Here is a 27,245-nt window from a genome sequence, read left to right as displayed (position 1 = left end):
TGTAAAAATGGATGCAATCTATAATGAAAACATAGTAGTTATGAAATGTAAGTACCAACACAGCAACAACACTCAAGCAAATTATAGGAACTACAGGAGAAACAGAGATTCACTGTTGGAAGAAAACATTAATCCACCTCTCAGTCTAAAAAAGATTAGGTGGACAAAAATACAATTCAAGACTGAAGAAAAGAAAGATTCCTAACCGCATAGTCTGCTGAGAGAACCTGCCTGGTGCAGTGATTAAGCGGAGGAATATGGGGCCCAGAGATCCTGAATTCAAATCCCAGTTCCAGTACTTACGGGCTATGTGGTCTCAGGCTAGTTACTTCAACAGCTATGCTTATTTTCTCTTTTGAAAAATGGTGGTAAAAATAATATATACTTCACAGGATTTTATGAGAATTCAATAAGTTAACATGTTTAAAACATACAGAATAGTGTCATGGTGCCTGTTACATAATAAGTTCTATGTACGTGTAAGCTATTATTATCCACAAGAATGTAGCTCTACAAGGGCAGAGCTACATTCTGATTTGTGCAGAAGATGTTTTCTTCACTGATGCATTCTCATTACCTAAAACAGAATTTGAGTTTTCTGACCACAGATAATTTTATGTAATCATATTACCAAGATAGGTTTGGAAAAAAGCCAGAAATTTAACACATCTGTTTTAATTTCTCTGTTCATAAATCCACATTACTTTATAATAATGTATATTAAACATTCAAGTTATACAATTAGAATATGACAAGTATTAAGGTACTCAAAAATTCCAATTAAGTAAAACGTGTTGTCTAGTGAAAATAAAATCAGAACGAGAGGTAGAGATGGTTTGAGTGTGAGAAAAATCCTTTTCTAATTGCTTAAAACATACTTGTAGGGACTTCTGGTTCTAAAGATGGAGTAACACAGGTGGGATTTTCCCTTCTGCCTGAAATTACTAAAAAATGCACAAAATGTATGAAAAAAACAATTTAAGATACAAAACATCAGATTTCTTAAAAGGACAGTGATCCCTACCCTAAGAGTTTCCAGGTTTCAGTGCTAGAAGAAACCAGTGGAAGCAAACCAACTCCCTGAATTAAGAATATGGAGTTGATAGTCTGAAAATTCCATGCTTACTAGAATTTGTAGGTCAGAGTACGCTAGAGAGAAAAAAAAGCTGCACAGAGAGAAAAATCCAGAGATGTGCAGGAGCTTTCCCTCTTGTATTTAGCAGAGTATTGAGCAGCATATGCACTTGATGCAACTACCCAACGCTTGGAAAAAGAATTACCTGAAAATATTGGGGGAACAGTACCTGGATCTGGACCAGGCCAGGAGCGGTGCCTGTTACCACCACCAAACCAGAAAAACAGTTTTAGAGTATTGGGTGCAATATGCAGAAGGGTCTTGAGGAATAATTAGACCTAGACTACACCCTGCTATGGTTCTGCCTAACAAATCCTAAAAAGCAAGATCCAAAAGGATTCAATTCACAATAATTTAACTGTATTCCAGAAAAAAAGCTCAAGAATATTTGTAGGAATACAAAAATATCCAGAACATGGCAAGGTAAAATTCATAATGTCTAGCATCCAATAAAAAATTACCAAGCATGCAAAGAAACAAGAAAATATTACCCATCATTAATAGAAAAAAATATGTGACTTGAAACCAACCCAGAACTGATACTCAATATACCAATTTAAGGTATCTTATTGATTATGTGGTTTGGAGCAGACAGAATTAGCAAAGACATTGCACATATTACAACTGTATTCCATCTGTTCAAAATGCTAAAGGAAATATTAGGCATGTTAGTAGAGACAAGATAAAACACAAACACATATACATGTTTCTAGTGTTGAGCGCCTGGGTGGCTCAGTCGGTTGAGCGGCCGACTTCGGCTCAGGTCATGATCTCGCGGTCCGTGAGTTCGAGCCCCGCGTCGGGCTCTGGGCTGACAACTCAGAGCCTGGAGCCTGTTTCAGATTCTGTGTCTCCCTCTCTCTGACCCTCCCCCATTCATGCTCTGTCTCTCTCTGTCTCAAAAATAAATAAACGTTAAAAAAAAAAAAAAAGAAAACTACAATGTCTATGATGAAAAACACTCCAGAATAATTAGCAGCAAATTGGACATTGCAAAAGAAAATACCAGTATATGAAGACAGCATATAAACTATTCAGAATGAAACAAGATAGAAAAAAAAGTCTAAAAAATAATGAACAGAGCATCTGTGATCTTTATGATAACCTCAAACAGCCTAATATACATATAACTGGAGTCCTGAAAGAGCAGAGATAGAAGGGCTAAAAAAAATTTTTTCAGGTGGGCGCCTGGGTGGCTCAGTTGGTTAAGTATCCTACTGTTGATTTTGGCTCAGGTTATGATCTCATGGTTCATGGGATAGAACCCTGTGTCAGGCTCTGTGTTGACAGTGCAGAGCCTGCTTGGGGTCCTCTCTTGCCTTCTCTCTCTGCCTCTCCCCCTCTCATGCTCTCTCAAAATAAATAAACAAACTTAAAAAAAAAAAAGAGGGGTGCCTAGGTGGTTCAGTCAGTTAAGCATCTGACTCTTGATTTCAGCTCAGGTCATGATCTTAAGGTTCACGGGTTCGAGCTCCATGTCGAGCTCTGTGCTGACAGTTCAGAGCCTGCTTGGGATTCTCTCTCTCTCTCTCTCTCTCTCTCTGCCCCTCCCCTGCTCATGCTCTCTCTCTCTCTCTCTCTCTCTCTCTCTCTCTCTCTTTCTCTCAAGAATAAAAGTAAATTAAAATTAAAATTAAAGTTAAAATAAATAAAAGAATGAATGAATGTTTGAGGAAATAATAAAACACTATTAGCTAAATAGACCAAATTGGGGGTACCTGGGTGGCTCAGTCAGTTAAGCTTCCGACTTTGGCTCAGGTCATAATCTCACAGTTCATGGGTTCAGCCCCGCATCGGGCTCTGTGCTGACAGCTCAGAGCCTGGAACCTGCTTCGGATTCCATATTTCCCTCTCTCTCTCTCTCTCTCTGCTCTTCTCCTGCTCACACTCTGTCTCTCGCTCTCAAAAATAAAAAAAATAAACGTTAAAAAAATATAAATAAATAAATAGACCAAATTGACACTTGTAGAACACTCCATTCAACAAAAGAATAATGCACATATTTCAAGTGCATATGGAACGTTTATCAAGATAGACTATATTCTGGGCCATAATAAAATCATCAGAAAATTTTTTTAAGTTTATTTATTTTGAGGGGGGAGAAGGGCAGAGAGAAAGGGAGAGAGAGAGAATCCCAAGCAGGCTCCACATGAGCCCGACGAGAGGCTTGAACTCACAAACTGTGAAATCAAGAGTCAGACACTTAACCGACTGAGCCACCCAGACACCCCAACCATCAATAAATTTTAAAAGAATTTAAGTCATACAAACTATTTTTCAGGTCACAATAGAATTAGAAATAATAACAGAAAGATCTCCAGAAAAATCTCAAATATTTCTTAATAGCATAACTCTAAATAGTGTATATCAAAAGATAAATCAGAGGAGAAATAAGTAGGTATTTGTTTTATTTAAACCACTTTATTGAGGTATGATTGGCATACAAAAAGCTATACATATTTAATGAATAAAACTTGATGAGTTTGGAGATAAATGTACATACATTAAACTATCACTATAATCTATGCCATCTATACCCATCACCTCCGAAATTTCCTCCTGCCTTATTATTTTTTTGTGATAAGAACACTTAACGTAGGATCTCGTACCAAAATTTTATGTATACAATACCATATTGTTAACTATAGTATGTATGCTGTACAACATATCTCTAGGACTTATTCCTCTTGTATAACTGTAACTTTATAACCATTAACTAATACTTCCCATTTCTGCCTCCCCCCTCCCCAGTCCTTTGCAACCAGCACTCTAATCTGTGCTCCTATGAGTCTGACTAGTTTAGATTACATAAATGTGTAAGTGGTATCATGTAGCATTTGTCCTTTTGGTTCTGGCTTATTTCATTTAACTGATGTCCTCCAGATTTGTCCATGTTGTCAAAAATGGCAGGACTTAAAGGCAAATAATATTTCACTGCATGTACATACCATTTTCTTTATCTATTCATCATGATGTCCATGATCTGATGGACATTTAGTTTTGCTTCCATGCCTTGGCTATTGTGAATAATGCTGCAATAAACATGAGTTTATTAGTATCTCAAAGATTATTCCTTGAGATATTGATTTCAAGTCTTTGGGATATATAGTTAGAAGTGGATTTCTAGCTCATATGGTAGTTCTATTTTTAATTTTTTGAGGAACCTCCATACTGCTTCCCATCTTTTGCTTTCTTGATAATAGCCATCCAAATAAATGTGATGCTATATCTGCTGTTGCAGATTTGATTTGCATTTCCCCAATGATTAGTCATGTTGAGCACTTTTTCATGTACCTGTTGGTCATCTGTATGTCTTCTTTGGAGAGATGTCTATCCAGAGCCTTTGCCCCCCCCCTTTTTTTTTAATAGGGTTATTTTATTTTTGGTATTGAGTTGTAGAAATTCCTTATATATTCTGGTTATTAACTCTCTATCGGATCACGGTTTGTAACTATTTTCTCCCATTCCATAGGTTGCCTTTTCATTTTGTTGATCATTTACTTTGCTGTGCAATGTTTTAATTTGACCTAATACCATTTATTTTGCTTTTGCAAACAATAATTTGGTGTCATATCTAGGAAATGATTGCCAAGGCCAACATCAAGGTTTTACAGTTGCAGGTTTTACATTTAATTCTTTAAGCCATTTCACGTTTTTTGCATAAGGATCCAATTTCTCAAAAACCACTTCTTGAAGAGCCTATAATTTCCCCATTCTGTATTCTTGACACCCTTGTTGAAGAACAGTTGACCAAAATGTCAAATTTAAAATATTTTATTTTATTAATTAATTAATTTATTTATTTATTAGAGAGAGAGAGAGAGTGCATGCAAGCAGGGGAGAGGGACAGAGGGGAAGTGAGACAGAGAAAGGAGATATTAAGGAGGCTCCACACTCAGTGTGAGGCGCAACAGAGGGCTCGATCCCACAACCCTGAGCTCAAGACCTGAACCAAAATCAAGAGTTGGACACTCAACCAACTGAACCATCCAGGCGCCCCTAAAATCTTTTATTTTTTAATAGAATTATAGCTCTAAAGTGATCCAAAAGCTGAAATGAAATAAAACTTATTATTTTATTAACTCAAAAGAAGACAGGAAAATAGTATTAGATTAAAAGCAGAAAGGCAAAATTTAAAACAAGTTCATAGATTTAAACTCAACTATATCAATAATTTCATTAAATATAAATGGACTAAACAGTTCAACTAAAAGTGGTTCTAAAAGAGATTCTTACAATGGGCAAAGAAGAAAGACCTGAAAGTGTATGTCATGCTAAATGAGAAACCAAAAATGGGATGACATGTCAATAAGCATTCCACACATCTACACTATGACACTGATAATGGTAAAACTAAGGAAAGACAAACTGTAACCTTCAATTTTTTTCAGAGAACTCTGATCCCTTTGACTCTGGAAATCTTTTCCATTTAAGAGTTATCTATCGGGGCGCCTGGGTGGCTCAGTCGGTTGAGCGTCCGACTTCGGCTCAGGTCACGATCTCGCGGTCAGTGAGTTCGAGCCCCGCGTCGGGCTCTGGGCTGATGGCTCGGAGCCTGGAGCCTGTTTCCGATTCTGTGTCTCCCTCTCTCTCTGACCCTCCCCCGTTCATGCTCTGTCTCTCTCTGTCTCAAAAATAAATAAACTTAAAAAAAAAAAAGAGTTATCTATCTTTGGAGTGCCTAGGTGGCTCAGTCGGTTAAGTGTCTGACTCTTGATTTTGGCTCAGGTCATGATCTCACGGTTCATGAGATCAAGCCCTACATCAGGCTCTGCACTGACAGTGTGGACCCTGCTCGGGATTCTCCGTCTCCCTCTTTCTGCCCCTCTCCCCCTCAAAATAAACTTAAAAAAAAAGGGAATTATCTATCTTCTGTATTCTTTCTTTTAACCCTGAAAATAGGCCAGGTCATTGAAGAATAGAAGGCTAAAGTGTCAACATCTAGATTCTGGAGCTGTGATTTTCTCTTTCCTGAGTCTCTTTGGCTGCAGGAATGTAGTCTATAAGTTATAAGTCATTTTTCCAAAATCTCTTGAGTCTTCAGTTACTTGGGTTTATTCATTGTGTCTCCTTTCCACCTTTTTGTGTTGTTGTTGTCAGTTCATACCCCCTTACACTTTCAACATACCAGAAGATGTTTAAAGCAAGTGTTTAAAACATTAAAAGTAACAATGTATTGGGTTTTTATTGCCTCCAAAAAAAGTGAAATGTATGATAACAATAGAACAAGGACTGGAAAACAAGTTCTACTATTATAAAGTCTCTTTCTACACATTAAGTGACACGTTACTTGAAGGTAGATTCAGATTTTTTCAAAATGTATACTGTAAATCCCATGGCAATGACTAAAAAGGTTTTTAAAAGAAGTATCAATAATAAGTAGAGGAGATAAAATGAATTTTATTTTTTAAATATACAATAAAACTAGAGAAAGCAGAAAAAGGAAAAAAACTTAGAAAAAATTAAATAAAAGAACTAGCAAAATAATATATTTTCATCCAACTATATCAAACAATAACTTTTTCTGTTGCAGTTTTATACGTTTATTTGACAATCAGTGGTTAGTCCTCATCCACATCTATTACTTGTAGATTTTTGAAAGTGATGATGGGTACATATGTAACCAATGTGTGAAGCCTGTTTGATGAATCTTCATCCTTGCTGTTTTTTGGACAACCACACATGGACATGGTATGAAACATTCCTTATTCCTTTGGCCCACATTGGTATCAATGTGCACATCTGAAGTTCACATCTCCTTCATGGCAAATTTCCAAATTTCTTTGAGTGCCCAAAGGGCACACTTCTTGAAATCCACTCCATGGATACTTGTGAATATTGATGGTGTATTCTCTTGTCACTACCTTGATGATAGAAGAATAGCCCTTCCTCTCACCACCCTTCTCTGTGGGAGCTATTCTGCTGGGCCATGTTGGAAAGAAACAATAACTTTAAAGGTGAATAGTTTAAGAATAACAGTTAAGAATGGAAAGACTATTTGATTTAAAACAAAAAAAAAAAAAGCAAGGGGTCCTCCAGAAAAACAGAACCAATAAGATGGATGGATCACTGGCCATTGGCTCACGTCACCATGGAGGACAAGAAGTCCCACAATCTACTGTCTGCAAGCTGGAAACTCAGGGAAGCTGGTGCTGTAATTCAATCCAAGTCCAAAGACCTGAAAACTAGGAGAACTAATGGTGTAAGTTCCAGTTGGGGTCCAGAGGCTCAAGAATCGGGGATCAATGGTATAAGTCCCAGTCCACATCTGAAGGCCCAAGAATCAGGAGCGCCAATGTCCCCGGGGCAGATGGATGTGCCAGCTCATGCAGAGGAGAAACTTGCCTTTCTGCTCTATTCAGCTCTCCACTGATTGGACAATGTCTACCCACTTTGGTGAAAATGATCTTTTTTTTTACTCAGTGTATCAGTTCAAATGTTAATCTCTCCTGGAAATACCTTCACAGACACACCCAGAAATAATGTTTTACCAGCTATCTAGGCACCCTTTAGTCGAGTTGACACAATTAACCATACAGAGGTCTCACAAGAAGTCTATTTTAATATTATGATATATTATGACAGACTTGCAGTTTCAGCTCCTACATGTAAAGAATTGGGAAGTCCTAACTCACATCCTTACAAGAAAAAGATGAGAAAACTGAAAAGTAATGGCTTTTCCTGCACTCATCAGAGAATTTAGGTTGCATGGCAAACTGCCACCCCAAAATCTGGATAGACAAGCAAATCCACAGAGGCAAAGCTAAGACCTCCTTACCTGAAGCAAAATCCAACAGAGCTATAAACTTATAGGAATAAATAATGGTTTTGATGAAGATTGAGTGTGAGGTTGAGTGTGGGCTAGCTTAAGGGTGAGAAACTTCTTGGAGCTGCAGGGTTGGGCAGGGGGCTGGAGAGCATATATTCATGGGTTTAACTCCAGGAACTCCACCAAATTCTCAGAATTAAAAGTTGAGGAAGATCTCCTCCTACCAGAGTCAGGAGGGGGGAGGAACAGAAATCACTGGAAAATGTGCCTAGAATGCTCTACATAACAAAAGCCCAGTCTCCAGGGGAAAAGATCTTAGCAGAGCCTTATCCACTGTCACACAGTGTAGACATTGGTGCTTACAGCACCAATGCATATACCCACCAACTTTGAGGGTGCGGCAGTGCAAGTCTAGGTTGAAATCTGAGAGAGTCAAGACCATCTGGAGAAAGTGTAGGATAGTTATCGCCAAACCATCTTCTGGAAAGTCTCTGAATTAGTCCCTCAGTTAGTTTCTGTGGTGAAATAAGCTTGAGAAATCCTGTGTAATAAATACCTCTTCCAATATGTCATAACATGTTAACATAGTAAAGACTCAGAAAAATCCCTAAGTAACACTGAAAACTATTACAGTCCTGTTTGTATATCAGAAGCATCATGAGTTTACTTCATTTTTAGTAAATATGATACCTGTGTCCCAGCTCATACCTGAGGGGAGCCAATATCAAGACTCACAAAAGAAGCAAAAAAAAAAAAAAAAAAATAATATATATATATATATATATATATATATATGTATTATATACACGTGTGTGTATATATATATGTATATGTGTGTGTGTATATATATGTATGTGTGTGTGTGTGTGTGTATATATATATATATATATATATATATATATTAGGTGGAGTAAGAGAAGAATATTTTTCTCTGTAAAAGATGCAAGTTCTTTAATAATAGTGAAGGAAACCAGAATGTGTCAGCCCAAAATATGCCTCTTTAGCATAAAAATTATTTTGAGCTGAAGGCAATTAAGAGCAGCAAACCCAGAAAAAGCTCCCCTTTTTCTGCCTGCAGACAAGATATACATTCTCCTTTTGCTGGAGACAACACCAAAGAGGAATCTGCAAACATTTCCTCCATTAGTTTCCTCACATGCATTTACCTTCCCACAGACTGCCACACCTGGAAGGCTAAGACGTTCCTCCTGCGTCCTCCACAAATGTATTGTTCTTTATTAAAGGTACTATGTAAACCAGAATTCTAAGCCTCCACTTTGAGTTGCTCTTCACTTTAGGTTTCTCCTGCATGGTGTGTGCTGCGTGTGTTAGTAAACTGTTTTTCTCTTGTTAATCTGATTTCTTGTCAGAGGCCCAGCCAAAAACTTAAGACAGGTAGAGGTAAAGTTTGCCTCCCCTACGGTAGTATGACAGGGCTCGTGAAGCCTTGAAAGAGGAGGAAATGGTCTGGAATCACTGCCACCAAAAATGTAAAAGGAAGTCAAGGGATGAAAAAATAAAGTTTGTTCACCAAGGAGTTCAAATAGCCCACTTGAAGTCAGAGAGCAAGACTTTGTAGCAGAACCAGTCAACCTGGCTCAACAGCCCAGGAGGAGGATGGAGGAAGGGTAGCAATGAGTTTCCCAAGGACCGGAAACGAACAAGGCAGACACTGGGGGAAGTCCTGATGGGCAAGTGTATTTGCTTCCTAGGGCTCTGTGACAAGCCACAAACCAGTGGCTTAAAATAACAAAAGTTAATCATCTCACAGTTCTGGAGGCTAGAGGTCCCAAATCAAGGTGTTGGCAGGAGCATGCTCCTCCGGAAGCTTCTAGGGAAGGGTTCTTCCTTGCCTTTTCCAGGTTCTAGCAGCCCTCAGCTGGCTTGTGGCAGCATGACACCAATCTCTCCCACAGTCATTTTCCCTGTGTCTTCACACGTCACCTCCGTGTGCACCACAGATTATTATTACTATTATTATTAGGGTGCCAGTTACATTGGGTTAGGGCCCACCCTAATGACCGCATCTTAATTTCCAAATAAGGTCATATTCACAGGTAGGACTTCAACCTATCTTTCTAGAGGACCCAGTGAAACTCCTAACAGCAAGTACTTTAGAAAGTTAAGGAGAATTCAGCAGAAATCACTGAATGAGGGGGTTGCTCAGGCTGAAGAGAAAGACAAGCCAGGATGGGCAGAGACACAGGAGGGGAGGAGGGGTTAGGGAGGGTGCTATTAAATCACTGCCAGAAAGTCTACAGAAATCTGGGAGGAGACACATTAAAATGTTAGAAGTGGTGAAATTACCAATAACTTTCAGCTTTTTATACTTTTTGTATGTTCCGAATTTTCTACCATAAGTGGACAACTTTTACAGAGAGAAACAATCGTTATTTTTAAAATAACTACCCAGTTCCTGTCACAATCCTGAGAGCTTATACTCTAGAAAACAAAGATAAAATGAGGGAAAACACATATAAATGGATAAAAATGTGTAACAAAATAAAAACCCAACACGGAGATGTTGCTGACATGCAATCTGCATTCAATAAATGCTCACAAAGAGCATTACGAAAACCAGAAGCTTACAAAGACCAGAAAAGGGCACAGGCTTTTACCTCAGACTGATCTGGATTTAATCCCAGCATTCCCATTTGCCAGCCAAACAATGCCGAGTGAGTTACCCCAAAGGTCTGTTTTCTTACTTGTAAAAAGAGGATTTTAATTTCCATCTCACACCAAGCTTCTCAGGAGTCGTACAAGAGCATTAATGAAGAGGCCAGAAGTGCAGTGTGAATACTTGGCAAGTGCCTCCCAATGTTTTAGATGTGACGTGAATACCTTGCATACACAACAGTAAGAATTTGACAGATGGAAACATGATCAACACTTGAGGGCGTAGGCGTGGTCGGGTGAAAAAGAGTCATAGCCTGGGCAGAGTAAGGGAAGATTCCCTCAACTTTCTGATCGGGAGGTATCAGTACTTACTGGAGAGTAGAGGAATTATGTGACTGAGCAGAAACAGTCTACAAATCTGTCAAGTTTCAGGAAAAGAGACCATCCTATACAAAAATGCAACCTGAATTGCCTTGTACAGTGAGGGAGCAGTAACCTCCTCTGACAAGAAATTGGGGATTAAGGAAATTCCAACAGTTCAACAATGCTAGCAAAGCCCACATTCCCTCTTCCTTTCCACTGTCACTGTGCTCTCCTCAGTTCCAAGACAGCTACTAACGTCAGAAGAGGGGCTGTGTCTCCTTAAACACCTCTTTTTTAAAGCTACATGATCTTTCCCCAGAAGCATCTTGGAACATTTCTCATCCCAGCTCATTGGCCAGAATTGCCTCGCATTGGGGAGAGCTGCCTCTCCTGAAGCACAGGGAGGGTGCACACCAAACAGCTCAATGAGGAAGAACCAGAAGAGGAGGAGGGACATGGGGCAAGTGGGTGCCGGAAAGGCCACCAACGGGCTCCACCATACTTTCTGTGCACAGCACACACAGGGAGCTGAACAAGACATCAAATTAGAATCTGAATGGACAGTACTGATGTGCTACCTGGACCAGTATGTACAGAGTGAAAGAAGAGGGCCAAGGGATGCATGGCCCCAGGCTAGGGTACAGGCAAAGATTCCTGGGTAGGGGAAGACTCATTTCCCACCAGTCACTGCTGGGATGACTAAAGATGCTAACGGACTCAACCAAAAAAATGGCCGGAGGCAGGAGACGTGAGGACAAGAGAAAGTGTGTAGATGAGCTCCATCCACAGCGCTGTAGAAGGAGATGTCCCCAGCCTCGTGATCTAGGAAAACTCCCACCCGGTGAAGAGCAGGCTCTTGCTTGGTAGGACTTACAGAAAAGCTTATTAGGGGCCGGTAGCCAGCAGAACTCCAACAAAGAGCCCAGATTCCCACATGGGGGGACATTTTTGAACTATCAACAATCCCCATGATGTCCTCCCGACATACCCCCACGGCAATCTCCAGGCTATCTCGGCTCTCAACTTCCCAGTAATGTTTCCCTGAAGTGAAAACGTTTTTTCCCAAAACACAGGGTAAGTGCTGAAATCTTTCCACAGACTGTGTGGTCTTCGGAGGGGTCCTCCATCCACTAACATAGTCCCACGCTGAGGAAAACAATGGCCAAGAACTGGCTGATGCTCCATTTTTCACATATCTCCCTTCCTGGGAGAAGACAAGTTTGGGATGGGCCGTGTCTTCAGCTAGATTTACAGCCACTGCAGAGAAAATGAGAGCAGAGATTTATAATGTGACAACTTACCACCAAACCTCCTCCAGAAATACCCCTCTTTTCCAGCTTCACCCCATCCTTCTCCTGACAAGAACTGTTAGGGATGAGATACCCCACTGCCTCTCAACTGATCCTCAGCTGGGTGTGGCCTTAAGCAAAGTGAAATCTTCGTTTCCCTTCTGCTCTAAAAGATTAAGACCTAAAAACAGGGGGCTCATTATTTCATGGCCCCAAGTCTTCACAATCAGCATAAAGTTGGGAAAACACTAACAATTCTGACTTGTTGAATCAGGACCAGACCAAGATGGCTGACAGGCTGGTTCTTTGCCCTGGGACACAGAAAAGTCGTTAGCAAGTTTACTCTTTCCTGGTTCCAGCTGTTCACTGGGAAGCTCCACAGGCCCCTAACAGATCACTCAAAATGGAACTCACTATTCTGTGCCTTTCCATCCTCTTGAGACGAATACCCCTTCACATGCAGACATCTTGTCTTCTGTGTTCTCTGTGGTGTAACAGCACTACCTTCACCCAGACAACTCACACTTTGAAATCTTGAGGTTATCTGACTCCTCTCTCCCTCTGACCTTTGATGGCTTACTAGTCACCAAGTCCTATCAAATCCACCTTTGGAAATACCACCCAGGTTCCTTTCCTCCTCTCTGTCTTCACTGCCACTGTCTTCACTCAGACTTTCAGCACCTTCCACTTTAACGGTGTCTCTAACTTCCTCCCTGGCCTCCCTGCCTCCCAATTCTCTTCCCTCCCAGACTCTCCATGTCTCTCTAGTTTCTCAAGAGGATTTTTTTAATCAGAAATGGATGTTAGGTTTTGACAAATGTTTTTTCTACATCTACTGAGGTGATCATATAGTTTTCCCTTTTTCAGTTTTCCAATGTGGTGAATTACACTGATTTTTCAAATGTTAAACCAACCCTGCTTTTCTAGAATAAAACCCATTTGGTTGTGACGCATTATCTTTCAATATGTCATTAGGTTCGATTTGCTAAAATTTTCTTTAGAATTCTTCTGTCTGTGTTCATAAGGGACGTTGATCTATAGACCTTTTCTCTCATAATGTCTTTGTCTGATTTTGGTATCATGATAACGCAGGCCTCGTAGAATTATTTTTGAGAGAGAGAGAGAGAGAGAGAGAGACAGGGAGACACACAATCTGAAGCAGACTCCACGCTCTGAGCTGTCAGCACAGAGCCCGACACGGGGCCCGAACTCACAAACCGTGAGATTATGACCTGAGCAGAAGTTGGACACTTAACGGACTGAGCCTCCCAGGTGCCCCTGGAGATTTCTTTCTTAAATGTTTGGCGAATTCAGGGAAATATGATGTCATCTTTATTTTTCCATTGTAAGTAACGTCCTTTTTCTCTTCTTGCTTTGGAAATTTTCTCTTAACACTGGTTTTGGTGTAGTTTCCATCCTATTTCTTATTCTTTAGGGCTTGCTGAGCTTATGCGATCTGTGGACTTAGGGTCTTCATCAAATTTGGAAAATTTTTGGCCATTATTTCTTCGGATATTTTTTCCTATCTCATCCCTATCCTGTTCATCTATTCAGGGACCCCAATTACCACATGTAAGGCTGCATGATATTGTCCCCCAGCTCACCAATGCTTTTTTCATTTTGTAAGGTTTTTTTCCTGAGCATTTCATTTTGTAGTTTCCACTGCTTCATCTTCAAGTTCACTCACCTATTTCTCTGTAATATCTAATCACGTATTAATCTCAACCAGTGTATTCTTTGTCTCAGTCACTGTGGTTTTATCTCCAGAGGTTTGATCTGGGATTTTTTACATCTTCCACGTCTCCAAGTGCCTCTTTACAGGATAGTTATAATAACTGTATTATAAAGTCCTTCGGAGCTTATTTTAATATCTGGATCAATCCTGGTCAGTCTCAATCGATTATTCTCATTATGGGTCATGCCTTCCTAACTTTTTGCATACCCGGTAATCTTTGATTGGATACCAGGCATTGTGAACTTAGATTGTTAGGTACTCATTTTTAAAATTCTCATGGTTTGTCTCAGGATAAAGTTACTTGGAAATAATGTGATCCTTTTGGGTCTTAAACTCATGACTTTTAAGGTGGGCCCAAAGCAGTACTCAGTGTAGGGTTAATGACTCTCTTCTAATGAGGCAAGATTTCCCCAGGAATTAGGAGTTTTCCAGTCTGGCTGGTAGGCACAGGCATTGTCTAGGCCCTGTGGGAGCACCAGGAACTGTTCCTTCTAATCATTTTGGAAACGGCCTTCCTCGGCCTAAGGTAGTTTTTCACAAGCATGTGCTAAGCATTACTCTGCTGAATACTCAGGGGGCACCTCCATAAATCATCAGGGTTCTCTCTATAGACGGCCCTCTCCTCACCAGTACTCTGCCCAGTACTCTGCAAGTTCTCACTGCTTTGTTCTCCCTGGACTCAGCCCCATTCCTCAGCCTGGCTCCACCTCCACTACCCCTCCCTGCAGTAGCCTGAAAGCTCTTTCAAGGCTAGAGGCTGGAGCCATCATAGAGCTCACCTCATTTGTTTCACATTTTTCAGGGGTCCTTGGCCTGCACTGCCTGATATCCAGGGTTGGGAAAACTGTTCTCTTCATGTACTGTATCTGTTTTATTTTAGTTTTCTTAGTTGGCTAAGTTTTAGGCCGAGGAGTAAATCCAGTCCCCATTACTTCATTTTAGCTGGAAGTAGACACCTACCACATGGTTCTTCATCAGAGATGTGCACGTGAGAACCGGCTATGTAGTTCTGACAACAACTATGTGCCTTGGTGCTTCCCTGGAGATCCGGTAAGTTTATCTTCAGACTTTCCTATGCTCATCTTCTCAACCTCAGCTCCTGCCTTTTCCCACAATGCACCTTATGGTTTAGTCACATTGGATACCCTCCCCTCCATTTCCTCCACACCTTGGCTCACACTGCTCCCTCTGGTTACATGAATATGCCTCCATTTTCTACTTGGCAAACTCCTACTCACGCCTCAAATCCCAGATCAATGTCACCTGTGTGTGAAACCCCCCCCACTTCACCCCCAACAGAGCTCTTTCTCTGTACTTCCATAATATTTTATTCATACCACCATAAACAGTACATCCCACTATGTTACAGTAAGTGATATGGGTCTGCCTCTCCAGTTTGCTTAAATTCTTAGGCCTTTTTCTTTCTGTATCACCGGCACCTTATAACCCACAGTATATGTTAAGTAAATGCTTCTTGAATGAAGCACATATCCATGTATTCCTAAGTAGTTTTTACCACTTTTCCTGCTAGCTGTATGCTCTGTTTCCTCTTTCCTTTCCAGACTTTTCTCATTGCTTATTCTCTTATTTTAAAGATTTCTAGGGAGCTCCAACCTTGCTCACCTTGGAATCGCTTCAGCATTTCCTTCATCATGGGTATCTTGCACACAGTCTTCACTGTTAGAACTTCAGGGGAATAGTTCACATCCTGGTTCTCACTCCTAAGAAAAGTACAGAGGGTTGCTCTTCTTAAAGGGGACAACTCAGGCAGCCAAGACCCCCAACTCCTGCGGAAGGTTCCAAGCCCAAAGCTCACACCACCACTCTCCCATTCCCCCTTGCAAAAGTCAACAGTAAAATCCCTCCTCCATGGACTCCCAGGGTGTGCCCAGACTGTTCTATGGACCCCAAGCCTGTTTCCCCTCTCCTCAGCCTGTATCTTTACCATTCCACTCAGGCCCCATAAGAAAGCAGCCGCTCATACCTGGTCAACACATCTTTTGGATTCTGTGAAGAGAAGAAAAACATAAGTAAGTTATGCCCCTTCCTCCTGAGATCTGGTACTCAACTTCGGGAGCAGGTATTTTTCTGTCAACCGCTTTTGTCAATGTCATGTATGCTCTCATGCTGCCAAAGCCAATGGACAGACACATGGAGTCTTTTTCTTCATGTGACCTCTCTGCACCATCTGACAATGTTAACCAATCCCTGAAACCCTATTCTTTCTCCTTTGCCACCATGACACTAACTCTCTCCTGGCTTTTTGCCTACTTCTCCATCTATTCTCTTTCAGACACAGACATTAACAAGTGTTGCTTGAGGACGTGGTAGGAACATAAAATGGTTCAGCCACTTTGGAAAACAGTTTGGCAATTTCTAAAGAATTAAATATAAATATATGACACAGCCCAACAATTCTGCTCCTACTATCTACCCAAGAGAAATGAAAATGTACGTCCACACAAAGAATGTCAGGCAAATGTTCACGGCAGCATCATTCCTAATAGCCAAAAGGTGGAAACAACCCAAATGTCCATCAACTGAAAAGAGAAACAAAACGTGGTATAGTCTACAATGAAATACTATTCAGGGATAAAAGAAAAAAAAGGAATATAAATACAATACTAATATATGCTATAACATGAATGAACCTCAAAGACATTATAAATGAAAGATTCCATACACAAAAGACCACATTATTATATGACTCGTTTATATGGTATATTTCAAAAAGGGAAATCTATAGAGTCAGAAAGTAAGTTGTCTAGGGGCTAGAAGCAGGAACAGAGATTAACTATAAATAAGCACAAAGTGATCTTACTGGGGTGATGGAAATGCTCTAAAACTGGACTTTGGTAAGGTTTCCACAACTAGGGAAAATTATAAAAACCACTTATTTAATGATAAAAAGTACACTTTTAAGTGTATGGGTATATGTGTGGGTGAATTATAAGATATGTACATTACACCTCAAGAAACCTTAAAAAAAAACAACAAGTGTATCAAAATGGTTAATTACCACATGAAAAAGTGCTCAAGCACATTAGTCATTTGCAAAATTCATCTACCCTTTGGAAGGAGGAAAGGGGTGCTGACTGAGGGCCTGAGCTAACATTCTATACCATTCAGCTAAAAGTAAAGAGCTGACAATTCTAAGCACTGATGATCACACAGAGCCACTGATCTCTCTCACACTGCAAGTAACAGTGTAAACTGATACAATCACTTTGGAAAACAGTTTGGAATCCTCCGTTTGGAACCAACAGATGCCCTGTGACTCGGAATTGCTTTCACAGGTACATAACTGACAGAAATGTGGACACATGTACACCAAAAAAGACATGTTCATAACTGCTTTTTTGTAACAATAAAAACTAGAAACAACCCAAATTTTGCTAACAGTAGAGTGAATGGTATTTTTGGTATATTAGTACCATGGGATACTACAGAACAGGGCCTTCAACCTGGCACTATTAACATTTGGGGCTGGAAAAGTTTTTGCTGGGAGCTGAGGGGGAGGTGTCTTCTGTGCATTATAGGATGTTTAGCAGCATCTGTGGCCTCTACACGCCAGACGCCGGTAGTAGCCACCCTCACGTTGTAACAACCAAAAATGTCTCCAGCACTGCCCCCTGGGGGAGCAAAATCCCTCCTGGTTGAGAAGTTGTACACAGTGATGGAAACAAATGTCTGCTGCCACCTACGACAGCCTGGGTGAACTTCACAACATAATGTGGAGCAAAAGCAGCAAATGCTGAAAGAGTAGTACTCAGAAACAGACAGAACAGTGTGAGAAGTCTGGAGGGAGAACACCCTCAGGGAGAAGGGAAGGGGTGTTGACTGGGGCACGCAGAGGGCGCCTGGCAAGCTATTCATGTTCTATTACGAGACTTGGCTGGTGGTTCCGTGGGTGGGTCACTTGGTGATAATCTGTCAGGTTTATGATTTATGCATTTTTCTCTATGGATGTTATACTAAAATGTTTTTAAACATGTTTATTTTGTTATGACAGTAAAAATGATGTTGCCCGAATCCATGGACACAAACGATACTTAAAGGTGAAAGTATAGTTTAAAAACATTTACCAGCAGGGGCACCTGGGTGGCTCAGTCGGTTAAGTGTTCAACTCTTGATTTCAACTCACAGCTCTTGAGGAAATCAAGCTCTGCATCGGGCTCTGTACTGACAGCACAGAGCCTGCTTGGGATTCTCTTTCTCCCTCTCTCTCTGTCTCTCTGCCCCTCCCCTGCTCACACACACACACACACACACACACACTCTCTCTCTCTCTCTCTCTCTCTCTCTCTCAAAATAGACTAAAATAAACTATAAAAAATATAAATAAATAAATAAATAAATAAATAAATAATTTTACCAGCAAACAAAAGGGTCAATGTAGATGAGCTAGGCATGCCAGCTCCAGAGGCTGAGAAAGAACTATAGAGCAAACCCAAGAACTAATAAAAAAAAAATAAAAACAAAAACAATAAAAGCAGATATTAATGATTTCACTGCATTATTTGTAGTGGTAATGGTGTTGGGGCAACCTGGGTTTCCAACTTTGGAAGAAGGAACTGACAAAATGTGGTAGGTAGACACGTGGGTTCAACGTACTGTATAGACAGCGACAGGAATGGATCTTAAAACATAGTACCTAAGGGGCGCCTGGGTGGCTCAGTTGGTTAAGCGTCCAACTTCGGCTCAGGTCATGGTCTCACTATTCGTGGGTTTCAGCCCCACATCGGGCTCTGTGCTGACAGCTCAGAGCCTGGAACCTGCTTCAGATTCTGTCTCGTTCTCTCTCTCTCTCTCTATCTCTGCCCCTCCCCCTCACACTCTGTCTCTCAAAAATGAATAAATGTTAAAAAAAAATAAAAGAAAACAAAAACATAGTGCCTAAGGAAAGAAGCAAGAGATGGAATGCAGCAAGATTAAATCATTGCATAAATTAAAAATACATAAACCAAAGCAATACTGTACATTGCATAAGAACACATTCAAATGAAAAGATAAAAATTAGGTACAACAGAATTTTTTTTCAATGTTTCCACAGTTCTTTTTTTTAAGGTGTCTATACAGTTCTAAGAAGAAAAGAAGTGAGTTATAGGCTAAAAATGATGAAATAAAGGAAAAATAGATGGATAAGTGAATAGATTAGTAAAATAAGTTCTCTCAGGCTGAGATTCTATAATCCAGTTCTGTCTTCTTTAATCATTTCCCTACCGTTGCACTTATGTTGGCTGATATATATTTTGTAAGTATTCTGCTGGTTCATGCATATCTTTGAGGTTTCAGATTCTGAGTAGATATTAAACCTCTATTTAAAAAATTATTCCAATGTGTTATTTCAAAGATTCTGCTGAATATACATTTGGATATGTAACTGGAACATCGTGGCTTAAGCAAGCTGTAAAAGTTGTAGACAATTCTTGGAAATCATTACATTAACATAAACTATACCCTTCCCCTAGCAATTTCTTGCTGAAAATAACTGGTGAGTGGGTCCATGTGTCTCTCTTCCTTAAAGGTAGAGCAGAATGTTGTATCCTGGTGAGGAAAAAAAAGTAATCACAGACTGAAGCGCTCTTCAACAATTCTTTCCTCCTCAGTCACATGATGTGGAAGAGAGAGTCTGAGGAATCTAAGACAGTTACAAATATTGGATCCTATCCAAAAACTGAAAGAACCTATAAGGATACTTTACTTGCTGAGGATATAAAGGTAAAGATTATATAATAAACTGCCTTAAAGTTCCAAATCTAAGTGCTAATGAATTACTTTTTTTTTTTTAAGGAGGCTTCATGCCCAAATGGGGCTTGAACTCACAGCCCTGAGATCAAGAGTCACATTTTCTACTGACTGAGCCAGCTAGGCGCCCCTAAGTGCTACCAAATTAGAATTATAACTTTTTAACAGTTGCTAGATATTAGAAATTATTTAAATGAATGTACCTATCAAAATCTGAGGCTAAGAGCAAAGTTATTATCAAGCTATGATTATAATGATTAAAAATTAGTAAGGAAGACAAATTTATCTTAAAAACTACTGATACAGTTATCTCCTTGGTGATTGTAGGTTTGCTTTATTTTACTATTTTAACAAAGAGTCATAAATGTATAAGTAACATGAATGGAAAAGTCTTAGATGTGCTTCAGACCCGAGGCAAACCAAGTGAACCTGGGTATCTCCACAGCACCTGAGCTCAGCATACCTAAACGTTGCGTTAATTTCCTCTGAATGGTGAATCTTTGACTCTTTAACTGTATAGTGACAGTAGTACACAATTATCAACAGAGAGAACACATTTCCTCTATTAAACCCACTCACCAGGAAAGACAAGAGGGAGTTCAGTGTGTGACTGTCTCACCTGCAGCAACTCCAGGGTGGGGCTCTGGCTCTTCCTCCCGACCTCTAAGATGAGCTGCTTCAAGGAAGTGATCGTCTGATGGAGCTTTAACGTGTTCTCATTCTGTTTCTTCTTCGTCTCTTCTTCTTCTTTGCTCAGTCTCTGAAGAAACAGTTGCTCTTCTTCGGCCAGGAAGTGGTGCAGCTTAGCAAACTCTGCACCGAATCTCATTCGCTGGTTCTTCATCTTCTCCTACGGCCACATGACACTTGCTCAGTCCTTGTCCTGCCCTTGCTCCTAAATTCCATGCACGTGACTCCCCAACAGTCCATGGCCCCTCCATCCCAATCACCTCCTCCAGAAAGCCCCTGCCCACCCTCCACAAATTCCCGCTAATTTATTTATACTCACTTGGTATCTTTGTACTGGCCTGTATAGTATTAGTTCATTCTTTGTGACACTTGAGGCTCTACTACTGACAGCAATGCCTTGTTTGTGTACTTTTAAAACTAAAACACACTTTCACATCTATTACTCAGTTTACCCTCCAGAACACCTACTGTTTGGTCTCATTAAGCTTTAGATGTGCTTCTGTGTGTGCGCATCATGCCTCCCAACTAGACCAGTATCTCTGAAAGCAAAGTCCATTTACTTTCCACGATGCCATGGACTCAGACCACCCATAACCTAGGGAGTATATTTAGGAAAAAGTGGGAAGGAGAGGGGCACCACCTTAGAGAGATGGGGATGAAGTATGTGGTACTCCCATCGCCCAAAGCCACAGGTCAGTACAGACACACACTTCCTGATCTATCACCTTATCTGCAAGGGGCCTGACCACTCTTAACATCATGCAAGCTCCTCCCAACAATACCGAAGGGTCTCAGGGGCAAGAAAGGCTCAACCGATTCTGCTATTACCTTCCACTCAGTAGCATTTTTCACTTCCATGTCCTGCAAATGCATGGCTTTCTTCATCTTGGCCGTCAGACTACACTGAGTCTTAAGAAGTTTCTCCTGCCAGCAGAAACACATATCAGAAAGCATCTCCGCAAACATCTTGCTTGTTCAGAGCTGAACAGGCAATGAGATTGAGAAAATGTTGAAGACAGTTACAGAATTAGGCATAAAAAGTATTCTGATCTGAAATCTTTGCAATACTCTATAGAGCCTGCCTATTAAGTTGGCAAAAAATGAAAACTGTTAGAGGCTTAATAAATACCTTGTACTGGTGAGGGAGGCCTCTGACACTATAATAGTAGGAGACTTTTGTAAAAAGGTGCCATCCTTTTGAAGGGCAACTGACAGGATTTAAAACCATCTGAAATGTGCATAATCCTACTTCCAATAATCTGTGCAACAAGACACTAGCAAAAATAATATGTATAGGAATGTTCACTGCAGCAGTATTCATTATCCATTCATGGGGAATTATTAAATAAATTATGGTATATTGATACTCTGTGACAATCTCAGGTAGTTCTCTCTATATATTGATGTGTTTTAGTAAGTAAAAAAACTATACTGTAAAACAATAGTATTGTATAATTGTTTTGAAAAGAACAAATACACATGTATCTGTGCATGATGTGTGTATTTAAATAGAAGAAAAGTCTGGAAGAACATACACCTAAAGATTAACACTGGTTATTTCTGGGGAATAGAAATGGCTTGGAAGTTTGGGAGGGTGGGGACTAAAACTTTTATGAATTTCGGTCTTGATTTTAGAATTTAACAACCTGAATGAGCTATTAAAAAGTAAAAGGAGTCGATCAGCATTAACAAAAATGGCTGTGGAGGGGCAGCACCTGGTAGCATAAGGTCAGACATGACCTCAGACAGAAGCACACAGGTTAGACACACACGCGCGCACACACACACACACACACACACACACACACACACAAGAGGAAAACCAGCAAGAACAGATGACCAAATGGCTGTGAGAGAAAGGAGTCCAGATTTTGCCCCTGGGTTCCGGCTTGACAACTAGAAGGACTGTGGTCTATTTACCAAATAAGGAAATACAGGGAAATGAGCAGTATGTAAATGGAAGGGGGGGAATTAAATTCGACTTTACTAAATTGAGTTTGGAGGGGGGTGTCCCTGATGAGTACAGTTAACAGTTAAGTGTCAAGAGATCTGAGCTGCAGAAGTAGATTGAGGGGGGAGGGTTAGAGCACAGGCAGCAGGTGCAGCCAGGGTATGAGTAAAATCCCCCAGTAAGAGTCTATCAAGAAGGCAATACAGGCTGGAACAAGGAACAACCACACTTAAGGGGTGTGCAGAGGACAAAAACCCTGCCAAGAAGCTAAGCTGAGTGGTGGTTGGTGAAAAACCCAGAGAGGATGGTTTCTCACACACCAAAGGAAGAGAAAATTTAAATAAAAACCAGTGAATACCGTCAAATGCTGAAGAGTGGCCTAGGGCAGCTTTCTGGAAGTGTAAATATGTGTCAAAATAAAAAGCAAAAGGAAAAAAAAATGAACAGAACTAAGAAATAAGCAGGGCAAGTTTTTTTTTTTTCTTCCCTAGGAGAATAATGAAAACCAGTCGGTGTCACTTTTCTTCCCACACTTACAAATGACAATGTCTACAGCAAAATGAAGTCATTGGAAAGAGCGACACCACCAAAACTGGTGAAGGTGTGGAGCTGCCAGAGCTCCCCCATGGCCACATGGTGCTGGTGGCTGTGCGAAACAGAACCACCACTCTGGGAAAAGGTCCAGCGTCAAACTAAGCATACATCAATCCCAGGCCCAGCAGTACAACTTCTAGATACGGGAAACATGAAAGTGTGCATCTATAAAAATACCTCTATGAGAATACTCATACCAGCTTTATTCATAAAAGCCAAAAACTGGAAACAACCCAGGTATGCAGTGATGGAAAGATGGATAAGCCAACTGCGGTATGTTCATAAAATGGAATACGACTCAGCAGGAAAAAGAAACAGGCTACTGATACACACAAAATGGGTGAATCTCAAAATCGATACGCTGGGCAAAAGGAGCCCATATAAAGGAGTACAGACTATTCTTCCCACTTTCATGTTTGCTTGGAAATTGCATAGTGAAATGTTGGAGGGGGCAGATGAAACTAGGTTGCAAAGGGATTCCATTCACATGAAGTTCCACAACAGGCCAAAATAATCGTCAGTGCAAAAAGATTAGAACAGTAGCTGGGTTGGGAAGAGGGAGCAGATTAACTGGGAGAGAGGATGGAGGAGCTTTCTGCAGTGATGACAATGTTCTTTTTTTTTTTTTTTGTCTTAAGATTTAAGTAAGCACCACACCCAATGTGCAGTTCGAATTTACAACCCTGAGATCAAGAGTTACATGCTCCCGTGACTGAGCAGCCAGGCACCCCAGTAATCTTTATCGTCTTTATCTTAAGAAGGGCTTAGGGTGCCCAGGTGTATGCATTTGTCAAAGCTCAGCAAATGTACACTAAAGATGTGCATATTTAATTATATTAAATGTGACTTCAAAAACCACCACTAATGCTGAATGTGGTTGGTTGGCGGTAAGCATGCTAAAGTATAGGAGGAAGTGGACTATCTGCAATTAACTTTAAATGCCTCAAAAGGAAACAAGAATTGATGGATGCAGAGAACAGACAGATGGATAGATAGGTGATAAACAGAGTAAAATGCTAATGGCAGAACCTAGATGTGGGTATACTGGTATCATAAACTTCGTCAAACATTCATGTTTGCTTGGAAATCGCATAGTGAAATGTTGGGGGGTGGATAAAATTAGGTTGCCAAGGACTTCCTATAGTTCTGTTATACGTCACAAAATCACCTGTGTTATTTTCTTTCTAACACTATGTTTTCTAATATTATATAATCTACTTATTACCTCTAGTTGTTAAACAGGTATATAATCCTGCTATTTGGAAAGCTATTTCAAGTAATTTTATTCCTCTATCAACTATACAACTGCCACTCTGTAATCACTGTCAACTTCGATGTATATGGGAGGACTGCAATCAGATAAGTAGTTCTTTTGAATGTGATCAAGATTTTTTTTTAAGTTTTCACTTTTGTTTAATAATGAAAAAAATATTGGGGTGCCTTGGCGGCTCAGTCAGTTAAGCATCCAACTTCAGCTCAGGTCATGATCTCACGGTTCATGACTTCAAGCCCCGTGTCAGGCTCTGTGCTGACAGCTTAGAGCCTGGAGCCTGTTTCAGATTCTGTGTCTTCCTCTCTTTGCCCCTCCCCCACTCACACACTGTGTCTTTCTCTCTCCAAAATAAATAAACATTTTTAAAAATGTTTAAAAATAATAATGAAAAAATATTTTAAATAGAATTTTTCAATTTTTAAAAGCCCTTAACAATTCCAGTATTTGTGAATTATCCTGTATTGCTGGTTGTATTCCAAGATTCTACCTCTTTTTGTTTTGTTTTGTTTTGTTTTTTGTTTTGTTTTTACCTAAGTCTTTTTGAATCCTACCACAACTGAGATCTGAAAAGGGTCCCCTGAATGAAAATGGTAATTCCAGGGAGATTAGAAAAATCCTTCCCTACAATAACAGAAACTGCCAGGAGGTGGCAGGAGGGCAACACCAAGCAGTTCTCCAAACTTAACTGCCACCTTCCTCTCTCCCTCTACCCTCCAAAAATATTAAGCAACTTCCAGTCCTCTCACATTGATCACATGCCATTCCAAGCAGCCATGCTGAATATGCTGTTCCTTTGGCCTGAATATCCTCTCCTTTACCTATCATACTCACCCGTCAAAAGTGAGTTCATGTTCAACTCCGTGAAGCCATTTCTCCTCAGACCTTCCATGTACTCGATACAAAGTTGAATAACTCACTTACACACTGAACTTATTGGTCTACATGCTTATGTACCCTACAAGACAAGGCTCCTGTCCTTATCCATTTATGTCCAGATTCTAGAACAATGCCTGGCCTACAGTAAGCATAAATAAAGGTTACTGAGTGAAGGGGTGGATGTATAGTTCATAGTGCTACTTTGCATATTTCCTGTTTGTAGTCAGTTGATAAAACTGTATGGCATTTTATAGTTTACAAAATACTTTAAGTTGTATCGTTAAACTTGTGTTTTCAACCAGTACTTACTAGATACCAATTCTGTTGGAGACCACTGGAGTTACACCATCAGTATAGAAGGGGGTAGGGCTACTCTGGAAAGGATGATGAAGGAAGGTCTTCAAGCTAAAAGCTAAAAAGATGTAAAGGATGGAAGGTGTGGGTAGAGAAAGAGAACAGACTTGAAACAAAAGAAGGCAGTGTGGCTGGAGTAAAGTAAGATAAACTGCTTTATTCAACTGAAGCGCCTTAATCCATAAAATAGGCAGGACAGATTAATCTCCAAATTCAAACAGTTAAGTGATTTTTCCCAACTGATGAAGGAAGCTAGTATCAAATCCCGGCCTCGCACTTCAAGCCAGCTTTTCCCAAATCATCAGTTGTCTATAAACCCTGTAGATATACACCTGCACTGTCTAATACAGCATCCATTAGCCAGGTGAGCACCCAAACTGTGGATAGTCCGAATTGACATGTGCTGTAAACGTAAACACAGATTTCCAAGTCCTATTACGAAAAACGTAACTAAAATGTCTCACTGATAACTTTTCATAGCGATTGATGTCAAATGATAACACTTTGGAAAACTGGGTTAAATAAAACATATTATTAAAATTAGCATCACCCGTTTCTTTTCACCACTAGGAAAGTTTTATTACATCGTGTTTCTATTGGGCGGCACTGGTATACACCCCCTCGGTATGACTGTCTTAAACTAGAAGCTCCCAGAGGCCAATACTTTGAAAATTCTATGCAGACCCTCCTCATCTCAGTTTTAACCCCAACTCTGAGATCTGTGTGTCGCTTAATTTCTTCGCACAGGTGGTGGGGGGCGGGGGAGGTCGTACTTCCAATGGGCATTGCAGCCACCTCGTAGGTCTCTCATGACAATGGCCTACGACATGACATGACAATGGTATTCCGGGAATACCGGCAGCCCCGCTACGGCCGGCTCACCCGGTAGCTGGCGAAGGCCTCGTCGATGGGCGCCATGGTGTGCGTCTGGTGCTCCTGCGACTCCCTGCACACCAAGCACACGGGCCGCTGGTCGTCCTCGCAGAAGAGCCGCAGCGCTTCCCAGTGGCGGCCGCACAGGCCGGGGGGCACGGGGCCCTGACGCCGGCGCCGCGTCTTCTCCGTCAGCCGGGCCAAGGCCCAGTTGGGCCGCAGCGCCGCGGGCGCCGACGGCTGCCGGCACTCGGGGCAGGGGAACGCGCCGCCGCCCGGCGCCCAGCTGCGGTGCAGGCAGCCGCGGCAGAAGTTATGGCCGCACTCGATGGACACCGGGTCCTCGAAATAGTCCAGGCAGATGGAGCAGGTCAGGTCTTCCTGGAGGTCTTCGGCTTCCATGCCGATTCTCCGCCCCGGGGTCGGGGTCCGACGCGAGGCGAGGGAGTGCGGGCGGCGGGGAGGGGAAAGTGCCGTCCCTCCTCCGGGGCCTCGGGACCAGTCCCGGCGCGCGCTGGCCAACCGGCGGCCCCTCTCCGCGCGCGCCGCGGGGCCCGAGCGCGAGCCCGGCCGCCTCGGGGTTTCGGCTCCTCGAGGGCGCCGCGGGGCACGACGGGACGCGGGCTGCCCCTCGGGCCAACAATAGAGATGCGGAACTTGCTCTGGGACGCCTAGAGAGGACCGGAGGAGCCCTCGCGAGCCGAAGCTGGAGGAGCAAAGCGAGGCGGCGCTAAGGAGTTTGGCCTGTCCTTCACGTTGGAGAGGTGAGGTCAAGTTCTGGCGTCCTTGGCGAGCTGCAGTCGGGCGGGCGTTCTGGGAGTGCTGCAGCGCCAGGGCCTGGGGTGAGGGAGGTCTGTGCAGCTGGGCGTGGAGTGGGGGCGAATGAGGCGCCGGGCCAGTTTAGGCTTGCTCTCCCTGAAGTCCGTTCTTTCCATTCAGCCTTCATTCTTGGCCTCCACCCTCAAGAGCTAGTCGAGTT

General features: G+C 41.4%; 1 protein-coding gene across 2 annotated transcripts; it reads right to left on the bottom strand.

Annotated features, from left to right (window-relative positions):
• Positions 1-6,294: 6,294 nt before the first annotated feature.
• On the bottom strand, positions 6,295-26,869 carry TRIM4 (tripartite motif containing 4). 2 transcript variants are annotated; one of them, XM_049639280.1, is made up of 7 exons: positions 26,276-26,869; positions 21,174-21,269; positions 20,275-20,505; positions 15,892-15,914; positions 15,531-15,628; positions 11,872-12,140; positions 6,295-7,054 (listed from the first exon to the last, which is right to left on the bottom strand). In XM_049639280.1, exons 1-7 carry the CDS (start codon positions 26,666-26,668, stop codon positions 7,028-7,030), a joined length of 1,137 nt encoding a protein of 378 aa, XP_049495237.1. In that variant the 5' UTR covers positions 26,669-26,869; the 3' UTR covers positions 6,295-7,027. The 2 variants fall into 2 exon arrangements, with proteins under 2 accessions (XP_049495237.1, XP_049495236.1); XM_049639279.1 differs by having other exon boundaries at positions 6,295-12,140.
• Positions 26,870-27,245: the final 376 nt, after the last annotated feature.

Source organism: Panthera uncia, chromosome E3 (assembly GCF_023721935.1).
Source record: "Panthera uncia isolate 11264 chromosome E3, Puncia_PCG_1.0, whole genome shotgun sequence".
NCBI lineage: Eukaryota > Metazoa > Chordata > Mammalia > Carnivora > Felidae > Panthera > Panthera uncia.
This window is presented reverse-complemented; position numbering and strand designations above follow the sequence as displayed.